This window comes from Gymnoscopelus microlampas (genome assembly GCF_963454915.1).
Source record: "Gymnoscopelus microlampas genome assembly, chromosome: 12".
In the NCBI taxonomy this organism is placed as follows: Eukaryota; Metazoa; Chordata; class Actinopteri; order Myctophiformes; family Myctophidae; genus Gymnoscopelus; species Gymnoscopelus microlampas.
Genome location: NC_139949.1, coordinates 33,788,940 through 33,801,138, shown reverse-complemented (window position 1 = coordinate 33,801,138; position 12,199 = coordinate 33,788,940). Strand labels below are relative to the sequence as shown.

General features: G+C 42.1%; 1 protein-coding gene across 1 annotated transcript in view; it reads right to left on the bottom strand.

Moving 5' to 3' along the window:
* Window positions 1–6,804: 6,804 nt before the first annotated feature.
* The window catches only part of nlgn2b (neuroligin 2b), an 84,913-nt gene continuing 79,518 nt past the window's right edge, over window positions 6,805–12,199 (bottom strand). The window contains exons 6-9 of the mRNA XM_084074927.1: window positions 10,562–10,827; window positions 9,775–9,928; window positions 8,938–9,304; window positions 6,805–8,036 (exon numbers count right to left, since the gene is read on the bottom strand). Of these exons, the coding sequence (XP_083931053.1) occupies window positions 7,094–8,036; window positions 8,938–9,304; window positions 9,775–9,928; window positions 10,562–10,827 (1,730 nt within the window). The 3' untranslated portion in view covers window positions 6,805–7,093. The remainder of the gene's footprint in view (window positions 8,037–8,937; window positions 9,305–9,774; window positions 9,929–10,561; window positions 10,828–12,199) is intronic.

Sequence of the window (12,199 nt, the reverse complement as noted above, 5' to 3'; positions counted from 1 at the left end):
TTAAAGTAAAAGTTATAAAACTGCATAATCAGTTGGCATTTTGGGGTTTATTTGAGTTGCAGAACAAAACTTCATAATGAGGAAATCTTGCTTCCAAGAATGTGTGAAGCTGCATGCTCAAACAGTTCAACTATCAGGATCACTGCATAATATATTTCTTTCATCTCGATTGTGAATGTCAAAACGGACAAGATTTTGCTCATTTTATTTTGTACATCTTATTCACTTGGCTTGCATTGTGTGTTGGAATACCTTTCTACATTACAGATACAACACAGCTATCACAGCCACATGCTGCATAGCAAAACATGAACTGGAATATTTATGTTGCAAATCACATTATTCTCAGAGGTAATGGAGCGTGGAGCTGAGAGTGGATCTGAAGGCAAAAAATAAAAAAAATAAACCTGTTCTGCTCCAAGGCCTTAGATGTTGATAAACATTAGCATTAGCCTCTAGTTCTAGTATGCTTCTTTTCTCTTGTTGGTGATCTTCATTTACTTCTGTGGGAGATTATAACTGCTAATCTAGGTGCTTCCTCCTGTTGTATAATATTCAATCTCTTGACAATTATACAGCTTTAACATATAGGCAACACGTTTAATTATGTGCTTTAAGAGCAACTGTAGAGGCATTTTCTTATGTGAGGATCTTGACTGTATTTCTCACTTGAAATTGGGTATTTCTCACTTGAAATTGTCAAAATAATAATAATGATAATCATTATTATTAAATCACATTATTCTCAGAGGTAATGGAGCGTGGAGCTGAGAGTGGATCTGAAGTAACTGTTATTATTATTATGAGCGACTTGAGCAAAAAGTATCAGCACTATAAATCTACGTATTTCCCATGTACACACATTTACACAATCTGCTATAATTTAAATGATATCTTACTTGAAGACAGATGGGAGTGGGACGCAGCCTGAGGCTATGGGTGTGTTGTTGATGATGCTCGTTTAGGCTAATGCATGGGAGTAGATTGGTGGAAGATTGAGGAGGGGGTGTGGTCTAGACTAGAGGACAGGTCGTCGGTCTGGTGGATGACACCAATTCCAGGACCTCAGTAGGAAAGAGAAGGAAGACAGGCATGATATGTTGGGGTTAGAGTTAAGTGCTTTAGATGATTGATTAGTGGAAAGATGAGAGAAAGAGCTTCCGATATCATGACCTTATCAAAGTAGGTGACGAAGGCTTCAGCAGAGAGTGATGGGGCAGTGAGGGGGTTAAAGGAGGGAGAAGGTGGCAAAGAGCTTCCTTGGGTAGAGGCAGAGGACTGAATCAATAGAAAAGAGGACTTAGCAGTGGAAAGTGAGAGGCAGCATTCAGAGAGGAGTTGGAAGAGATCATCTGATTGGTCCATTTTGTGCCACTTCCTTTCAGTTGCCCTGAGACATGTTCACTCAACTCTGAGGGTTTTGGATAACCAAGAAGCTGGCTTGGAGGAGAGAGGGCTCTGACGGTCAAAGACAGATGAAATAGTTTAGAGAAAGGGGGAGGTTGCAGAGTCAGTTGAGAGGGAGGGAAGAGAGGAGAGGATAGAAGACAAGACAAGAGAGAGGATGGGTGTAGACAGTATAGGTTCCGTGGCAGTTTAAGGTTGGGTAGGTTTAGATGGGAGAGTGGAAAGATATTGAGAAGGTTACAAAGCGGTGGTCATATACATGAAGCAGAGTAACAGAGAGGTTAGATGAAGAGCAGACTCTCAAGAACTCTAGGTCCAATACATTACCAGCTCTATGAGGAGGAGGAGATAAGATTAGACATAAGATAAGTAACATGATGATATGTACTTGTCTGTGGGTAGGTTGAAATCACCCAGTAAAATGAGGCGTGCATCCTATCTTCAGAGAAGGAGCTGATAAGAGTATTCAGCAAAGAGAATCCCCAAGTGGACTAGGGGGGTGAGAGCGCAATGATGGAAAGAGAGACAGGTTATGTAACTGAGAGAGCATGGCATTCAAATGTGAAAAGTTAAATATGAGAAGGGGGAACATATAAATTCCACTTGGATTGAGGTTAAGTAAACCTGTACCACCACCTTGGCCCGAAAGCCTGAGAGAGTGGCTGAAGTTGTAGGGTTTTGAGAGGGTGGCAGGGGTTGCAGTGATCTCTAGGGTTACCCATGGGCGAGGAATTGCAGAGACTGGAGGGAGGCATGGGCTGAAATAAATTCAGCTTTCTTGACTGCAGTGCTGGATGTGCTCATTGGCAGTTCCAGAGTCCTCCTTCCACAAGGATGTAATGACCGGTTGACCTAGATGAGCTTAAGAGATTTCTGTGACAAGGAAAGTTGCGCATGGGGCACAGAGAAGAGGAAAGTACAGGAATAGTGATAAATCATTTTGTAGCAAAGGATAAATACAAACACAATGTGACAGGCCTTCCTCATGGATTCACACAGACTGTAGGTGTAGTTGATTGATCAACTGGGTGAGCGTGTATAGTATACAGAAGTGCTTCAGCACGGGCTCAAAACACTGTAAGTTAACACAAAACCTACAGTTCCTAGGGAAATAGAGCAAATGAAAGATGTCCAGAGATACTAGTTCAACATTTCACGCTTCAAAAACTTGAGGCATTGTGGTGCCTGCATAGTGATAAAACACATTTTCTACAATGTGTTTTATTACTATTCCGGTTTCCCACAAGCAAACACAGCTCATTTTGTTCACCATGGAACATTTGAATGGCAGTATCCATAATGGTGGCAGGCACTTAACCTGCACCATCCGGACACCCCTTGAGCCAACTTTTTCCTCCTGTAAAGAATACAAACATGGACTTTCATGATCAATATTGCAAAAACAATAGCAGTGATGGTAAAGCAAAGGTAATATTTGTTTAAGAATATCTTTTTTAATGTTTTCCAGTTCAGATACACAACATACAGTGTGTAATAGCCTCTATTTGAAATAGAAATATTATCTTTCATTCTTTCAAACCATGTCGTTCATTACGCTCTCTCACAGTATCTTGAGCTTCAAGCAGATTACTGAGTCAGACTAAATGAAAAGAGAGACAAACAGGTGCAAGCCTTTATTTTTCCTTTCCACCATAAAAAATTGGAATAAGAAGATATTTGGATTCTTGTAATGTTAATTTTTTTGTTTGGTTATTTATTAATGTTTTTTTGTTTTTATTTTTAAATACCATAAGCCAACATCAAATTTGTAGTGTAAATATGTAAACATGGCGAGTGTGCTTCCATATTGTGTTGGCTGTACCAACTACTGTTTCCAGGAAAAAAGAAAGCAATGTATATACCCTAAAAGCTTGTTTTTGGAAGCATGGGCAACTAAAGCTGACAGCAAAAAAATGACTTAACCACTTAAACATTGTACTGTATATACTTTGCTGAACGTCAAATAGGAAAAATGTTACATTGCGACATGTGAGCTTGTAGAACTGCTATTTGCACCAAACCTTAGTCTATTTTAGCTGAATCTTCATCCATTTTTGCCTAATGTTCACCTATTTTGGCATGTCCAGAATAGGGATGCTAGGTTTCATGTGCATGGTTAAATAAGAGTTTATGGGAAACATGACTGTAAAATATAGCAACACAACTACAAAATATAGAGCCTGAAATAAGTGCAAAGAACAGCGGGTAATACTGTATGTTAACGCTCAAGACAATGTGAGATACTGACAACCGTTCCCATCATCATCGCCACTACTGAAATAACTTGTTTTGTGGTTTGCGTTGAGCATATAGGTAATCATGGCTCCGTCTCGTTATTTAATTTTTCCCTCCACTGCAGCTCTTGAATCTTTGGCTATATGTAACCAATGTGAAAGGACTTTTTTCAGTCAAAAGCTGCCTTCATGATTGATGTGGTGCTTCCAAATGTGTGTTTTGCTTGAGAGTCATTATGCAAGTAGAGCTGTATGCATTCATCCTTCACCATATCTGGGCTGGCCTGAGCCATTAGCTTTCTTCTTTGTATTTATGATGACCTTATAACCATGCTGTGATTTTCAACATACAGTAGCTTGCATTAACAGATCATTCATGAACGATAATAAATGTCTGCATGTGCCCATAAACTTGTCGGAATTTGACCTTGAAATCTAGGAAAACGAGAATCAAACATACACGTAAGTGCTAAAAATCTGTCTAAACTTGCACCTGTTGTCACAAAGAAAAGATTTGGCCAATCACTCAAAGCAAACAATAAACATAATATTTACAAATTCCAGTTTGTTCTCTTATGCTTAAAAAATGTACAGTTTGTTTCATGTATGATTTGCCCCCCCCCCCCATCCCTTTTAGCTCTACAGTCCAGCAAGAGGGATGGCAGTCCGGGTCCAGAGAGTTACCATCCTAAGTGGACAGGATAGAGAACGTGTTAAGAAGGAATGAATCCCACTGCCCTCCATTTCCTGGGATATGGTATTGTATTTTTTGTCCTTTTTTTATTGTGGGTTGTAGATTGTTTCCTCTTTACATTGTCATGTCGAGGAGCTATTCCATCACCACCACTGGTTCAGTGTCTGTTTCCCCCCAGTGTGGTCCTAATGTCCCCTTTGTACCCGTTGCTTCATAAATGTCCAGAGGCTGACCCGTCTCTGTGTTCAATTGTGCGAAAGGTCTGAAACGTGCGTACAAGGCTTTCTCACCCTTTGACCATCTTCAGTCTATCTTACCGTTGACCCTTTCTCCCAGAAGGGAGGATGTCGAGACAACAAAAAGAGCCGACAAAAAGAGAAAGTGTCAGCCAGTCTTCCAACATTTGAAGTGTGGTGATTAATGTCACTCAAAAGACATGACCCTTCTTTTAGGGAGAGTAAAATTCTACTCATATCTCTTTTTTCTTTTTTTTTTACCAGACTATTCTGGTAGACTATTCATGTCAAGTAGTATTTTTTTTCCCACAACTAAAAAGTGCTATTTTTCAGGTGTGATTGAGATTAAAATGACATGTGCAAACTTCACAGATTAAAACGAAAAAGATAAACTGAGAAGAAAAATAGGGAGAGAGAAAAAGAATGATTTTTGTCATACTATAGTGATAAGTATTGGTGCAACCTCGAGGCTAATTTATACTTCATCACACAACCCTTAAACACAAACAAAGAATAAATTAGCCTTTAGAGTCAGGGACTGAAAAACAGTAAAACAGAAATATTTACTCTCCTTGTTACAGTATAATCATAGCTTTATGCAATTTTCATTTCTTAATACCCATTGTTAATTACAGTACCACAAAGTGCAGGTGAGATAAAATGAATAAATAAATGTAAAAACAAAACCAGGAAAAAAGGCAAACCGTGAAAATCAATATTATTGAGGGGAAAATAAATCCACTCCTCTGTCCACACACACCCACACACACATACACACAAAATCATGCAAATTCCCAGATAGCAAACTAGATAAATGTTAATATGCTCTCTTTTTACAAGGATATATTAAATCTGAATTCCCTCGCAGAAGAGACCAGCCACAGTGCAACACTGAGTGTAAGAAAAAAGAAAAAAAAAGGATGAGGATCAGAAAGAAACATGAAAGGGTTGGCACTTTATGATGGAAATTCTTTTTGTAAGATAGTCAGGATGGGTCCCTCTAGGCGGTCCAGTGAACCCCCAGTGAGAGAGGAACTTTATCACAGTACTTGGCACCAAGAATGCTGGTAAAAACGAGATATCAGAATATCACTTTTTTTCATTCATATCATTACAATTTATCAATAACACATCATTTACATTTCTGTTTAGTTTTTTTTCTCTTCTGTATAAAAGACTCCAGATAGGAAAAAAGGAGTCTAGAAGTATTTGCGAGAAAGAGGAGAGATGTTGAGATGGAAATGACACGGGATTAGGTTTAAGTTAAATGAAAAGGAGCTACATGAATAGACAGTGAGAAAGAGAGAGAGAGACTCAGAGAGAGAGAGACTCGAGAGAGAGAGAGAGAGAGAGAGAGAGAGAGAGAAAGAAAGAAAGAAAGAAAGAAAGAAAGAAAGAAAGAAAGAAAGAAAGAAAGAAAGAAAGAAAGAAGAGAGAGAGAGAGAGAGAGAGAGAGAGAGAGAGAGAGAGAGAGAGAGACAGACAGACTGAGAGAGAATAAACAAACAAATTGATGGACAAGTTTAGAGCATGTGTGGCAGATCTGGAGTGGCTTATAATTGGCAGCCTGGATTCCAGGCTTCCACAGACTGTGTATGATTCAGTCATTTTCTGTACAGCCCAACAGTTAAGCCCCAATCTGGAAATGTTTTAAGCATATCAGTTATGGATATATAGATTATTTGAAAGGTAGGGTACTGACAGACAACAATGTCAGCTCACAAATGTTCATACCCAATCATTAAAAAAAAGAAAAGTTAACAAGACAAACCTTGTTTAAAACTCCTGTCCAACGATGTCAGTTCATAGTTCAGTCAATACATCTTCTATCCAATAATTCACAACGTAAAGACAATATTGTGGGTTGATAGTAGCTCAGCAGGAGTTGCCACACTCTGATTCCAGGTTGGGCCTTTAAAGCTGCATAGTGTCCAGAAAACGGAATCATCTAGAACCTTCTATTTGGGCATGTGTTGCCTCCCGACATTACTCCTACTTACTGATGCATGAAGATGAAATGTGTATTCCATGATAACATAGCTTCACAATGTCACAAGTGCGTTCTAAACAACCAAGCTGCAAATAAGTTGCCTGATTGCGATTAGCAAGCTCCTCTTCAAAAGAGGGAAACAAGCTTAAAGCTGTATTTGTAGTGTCTCATCTCGACACCTGATTTTGAAAGCGCTATAGTGGTGCAAAGGAGAGTCTTATGATGACAGGGTTTTGGCAGGGGGTTTCTTTTATCAATCTTTATTGATTCACAATTACATTTTAGAGGTATTTTAATGACTAGACTTTTACAAACTGCAGCTTTAAGGGCCATAGCACAGCCCATGTGAGAAATTGAGGACTTAATGAGAAATGACAAAAAATTATAATTGTAAATGAAATAAAATAAAATATATATATAGATATAATGAAGAACAGAGGGGGTAATACTAGGATAAGAGGGTAAGAAAGAAGCAGTCTGTGTGGTGCATCTCTGTAAGCCCAGACTTGGACAGCAGAGGTTGTGCCTTGTCCTATACCCGGGTGGTAGAGTGTTGGTGTGGCAGAGCATTGTTGCTGTGGCAAGACACAGGGGTGGTGGAGGGAGCAGGTACAGGGGGGTAAGTGTTGAAGGGGTGGAGAGGCTGCATTCCACTGATGGTGCTCGGGAGCATGGCTGTCATCAGTGGCACGTCCTCAGGTGCCCGCCGCAGGGCCAGGGTGTAGTCGGGTGGGCACACGGGTGGCCGCAGGGGGTCCAGGTCACCGAGAATGCCGCGTGAAGGGAGGGGCGTGCCGTGATCGAGCTCCACCCTCTGCTGCTTTATCTGCAGCGACATGAGCTCCTCCTCTTGGCTCAGCACCAGGTCGTTGTGTGGCGAGCCCCCCATGCCTCCCATGCCGACGCCAATGCCCATGCCCATGCCCATGCCCATAGTGGTGCCGCGCTGCGGGGAGAGGCGGCGGTGGCGTCTCTGCAGGAATTCCTGGCGCTTGTCCCGTTTGTAGTAGAGCGCTGCAAACGCCAGCACATTCAGGAAGAGGAGCGAGGCTCCCACGGCCACTGTCGCACTCAGCTCAGTGGAATAGTCCCTGGTCTCCTCAGGGAAAGGAGAGTAGCGGGGCCGCTCAGAACCATAAGGGTCGACTTCAGGCGCATAAGTAGCAGCGACGGGATGTCGAGTCGTAGATCGGGTGCCAGAGTTATTAGGGCCCTTCCAGACTACCCGTCCGCCAGGCGGCAGGCGGGTAGTCTTGGAGTTATAGTACTCCTCATTGAGGTGGTGCAGGTGTGGTACTAGCTCCAGCCAGAAGGCTACCTTGTTGGCCCGGTAGTTGTCTCTGACACGAGGCTTCAGACCAATATGGAGATACTGCTTGTCTTTAGAACTGAACTTGGTCCAGATGACTTCCTCGAAGCGGTTCGGCTTGGTGTGAACGAACTTGGTGTCCTGAGGAACTGGCAGGTTAGGATCCCTGGGAGAGAGAAAAATATTCTGTAAAGATAGTAACCGTTTATATGGACAAAGATATATGGGCTGGGCGGGTGTATGATATACAATGTCATCCCATCCTATACCAGAGGTTGTGACTCTTCTTTATGGATCCTACATGTTTTAGTGTCCTACATTAGAACCCCTGTGTCATTGCATGCACTTTGTTTCCCCCTCTCTCGTCTTTCTCTCTCTGTCCACTTTTAGGTTCCTCCAGGATATCCTTTAAATTGTACACTCTCTGAATTACAAATGGATAAATGAACATGATTTTACTGTATAAAGTGAATTTGGTGTCAAGGTACTGTATACAGATACTATACTCTGTGGTACTTCATTTATTTGATGTCGCAGGATTTGCAGTGCTTGTTATGATTTTGATTTACAGAATTCTTTCAGTTGTGGACTCAAGAAGCAGTAAACAAATGGCATAAAGATGAATTGTTAAGTATAGCCGGCCACTTTAATATTTCTGTCTTGAGGCATTTTTAAGCCCTATATACTTATTTGTCGTATGACAAATAGAAAAAAAATGCAGATCAAAAAATGCACTGCTTGTCGAAGTGTAACGTGTTGTGAGCTTGTAGATTTTTATTTTGAAATGTATTAAAGATTTTTACATTTTTGGAATTTGGTTGAAAGAACTAGGAGATGGAGCTTGTTGTACTGTATGCTCACCTACTGCAGGCTGATGCTTTCCAAATTATTTATCACTTCATCAATCTTAGTAATAGGCTAATGAAACACCCCATTGTACAAACAAACTATTCAGATGTGGTGTCTGCACATTAGAAATAATTTACTGTACGGACTGTATAAACACTTTAAAAGCACTCAATATTTTAATAAGCAAACATTATTCTTGACATCTGTGATGTACTCACCCTGTCTTGGCGAAGTTGGTCCAGTAGGTCATGACCACGGCACTGAGCATCACATCGTTCTTTGAGAAATTACAAGGAAACAGGTCAGTCGCTCCCACCATGGGAACTCCGAACACGTAGGGGAGCTCATCTCCATGTGCGGCGTCTGCCCACTCCGGCCTTGCCTCGGTCTGGCAGTGGTGGTGAAAGGTATAGAAATAAACAGGGGATTGGAACTCGGCGTGCAGCTTGGCCGTGGCCACGGCTGGCGCCACCCACTGGTGGTCTGTGAACAAAGCCAGCAGGGTCTTCCTGCGCATGTCCGTATTGTCTCTGTCCGCCCAGTCTGTGTACATGAACTTTATAGTCTCCCTGAGGATGTTTTTACCTAGGATGGAGAGAAGACAGCCAGGTGAGTTTGTATACGATAATAGTAGATTAACCACTTTCGCCCTGGCGTCCCTATTTTGACCATGTCAAAGTAAAATATTTTAACATTTTCAAAAATTGCACGAATAGCCTATCTACAAGATCACAATGCATTGTGACACATTGTGTGCTTGTAGATCGGCTATGTTTGTTATTCGTTGTACAACAACGTATACAGTGTAGGCTATATGGCTTAAAGCCTTAAACCCTATTTGTTTAATTGACCAGGGTCCCAAGGGGTCTCTACATCAAATCTCTTTGCCAAAAATAGCTGATCCACCAGTTCACAATGTTTTGAAACTTGTAAAAGTGCTTAATTTTTTTTTTTGCCAAATTTGACATGACCAGAACACGGACCCTAGGGTTCATGTTGTTCAGCATTGTGATTCATGTTTAACTGAGTCATTAGTCCAGACTCAGGATTCTGACCATCAGGGGATCCATACAGATTGTCCACGAAGTTGGAGATTGTGTAGTCGAATGACGCTGCTGAAATACCGTCCTCTCCTTCACTGTCATCCACAAACTTAAGGCCCTCTCCCTGGTTGACACCCAGCAAAATATCATAGTTCAGAAACTCCCCCTGGTGGCAAAGCACACACACACACGCGCACACGCACACACACACACACACACACACACACACACACACACACACACACACACACACACACACACACACACATAATGTTTCATCTTTTAAAAATGTTGCAGGAAGGTTCATATTAACAGGACCATACAAAGTATCATATTTGAAAACAAAAAGTTAATCTACAACTGTGTACTTGAATCTGTAGGGCACTTAATGACATCCCCCTGGTGACAAAGCACACGCACACACGCACGCACGCACGCATGCACGCACACACGCACGCACGCATGCACACACGCACGGATGAACAGGGATGGTAGTATGCATTAATAGGCCACGTCTGAACCCTGACCTTCCTGCCAGGTATGTTATTTAGCGATGCATGCTTGGTACAATAGTTTACTTGTCATCCTACTGTAGTTACATACTTGTTTTCTTGGCACTCAAATTCCATGACCACTTACCCTGTTGTTTGACAAATGTTCATGGCACTTAGTCTGACCTCGCACTTACTAAGTAACTATTAAATGTGTCATCTAAATGCCTACATTGTAAATTGCCACTGTGAGATGGGTGGCACATTACAGCAGAGCCGCGCATTAGATGATACCAAGTCAAGCCAACCTGCTGCATGAGCATCTCTGGGTCGTCCGGGACCACGTCCCCATCCACTACAGGTCCAAAGGCGACGTGGTATCGGGCAGGCTGGATATCCTGGTCCACCAGCTCCCTGAAGCTCTTCCTCCTTAGGCAGTCCACCAGCTCAGCCATGTCCCCCAGCCTACATCCCACCTTTTTGGCCAGGATCTTGGTGTACGTAAGGGGACGGTAGTTGACAGACCAACTGGAGATGGCTGAGCCACTCTGGGCAATGGCCCTCTGGAACAGACCTACAAACAACAAACAAATGCTGATTAAAGAATGGTAAATGGTACCATGATTTGATTGGATTGCATCTGACTTTGGTAAAAGAAATACAAGTAATCACAATATAACTTAACCCGTTCAATCCGGGAACGCGTCGTTGTTATTTTCGATTTTAGCTATAACCATTATTTTATACTGTGGCTATTCAAAAATAGCAGATTTAAATAGCAGGTTGGCGAAAGGGCCTACTCTGTGTGGAGTGTGCATGTTCTCCCCGTGTCTCCTAGGTAATACCCTCACAAAAACATGTATTAATCCTGGTCTCTAGACCGCCTCCACCATGACAGCCGGGGCGCCTGATGGAGGGGAAAGGAACTGGTTGGAATAACGTGTTCCTTCCTCACGCTACGTCCTACCGGGGAAACTCCCCCCTGTGAGGTGATAAGAAGGTCAGTTGGCTCTCATGCATTGAAGGAGGCATGAGCTCGGCTCTGCGCTCCCTAGGCTGGCGAGGGGAGTGCAGCACCCAGGATCACTTAAATAATTGGCACCGGGTGAAAAAGGGTTACAAAATCGTGGGATGAAAAAAAATAGTTTGTCACTATTTTGGATTTACATGAACCACCATCTTGACGGTTGCGGTTTCTGCTCCCTCGTTGACATAACTCTCCAATAGAAGGCTCTGCTGCATATATAATGTATATAGCGCATTTATACAAAGCGCTTTCGCAATGCTAGAGATTACATTCACCCATTCAACACACCGATGACGCAGGCAGCCATGCAGCACAATCAGCCTGCTCGTCCGGAGCAGTTAGGGGTTCAGCGTCCTTGCTCCAAAACACTCCCAACACAATGTCAGGAGAAGCAGGGAATCGAACTGGGAACACTCCGATTCACAGTCAAGTGCTCTCTCTCCTGAGCCGTTGTGTTGCCCCCATGGAATATGGATAGGGCATTGTTTCCACAAAGAGCGTATTATGATCTCTCTCTGTCTAGAGATCATTGCTCGTGTTGTTTTCTGCTCCTGACACACTTTTTTGTTCAGAGTGAGTGCCTTAACCCATTCAAACCGGGACCGCATCTGTGTAACCACTTTATCCATATCTTATACTTTGGCTATTCAAAAATAGCAGATATACAAGCTCATAGTGCGGCACCGAGTGCTGTGCTATGAACTTGTAGATCTGATCTGATTTTTTTTTTTTAAATCGCGAACATTGTGCAAATATATATATATACTTTTTAAAGCGATTTTTTTAAAACTAAAATCTTTGCTTCATGGGGGTCCCTGGAACTAAATAGTTTGCGATGGGGGTCCGCGGCCAATACATATCATTTTGGGGGTCCTTGACATGAAAAAGTTTGAGAACCACTGATATAGAAACATATGTT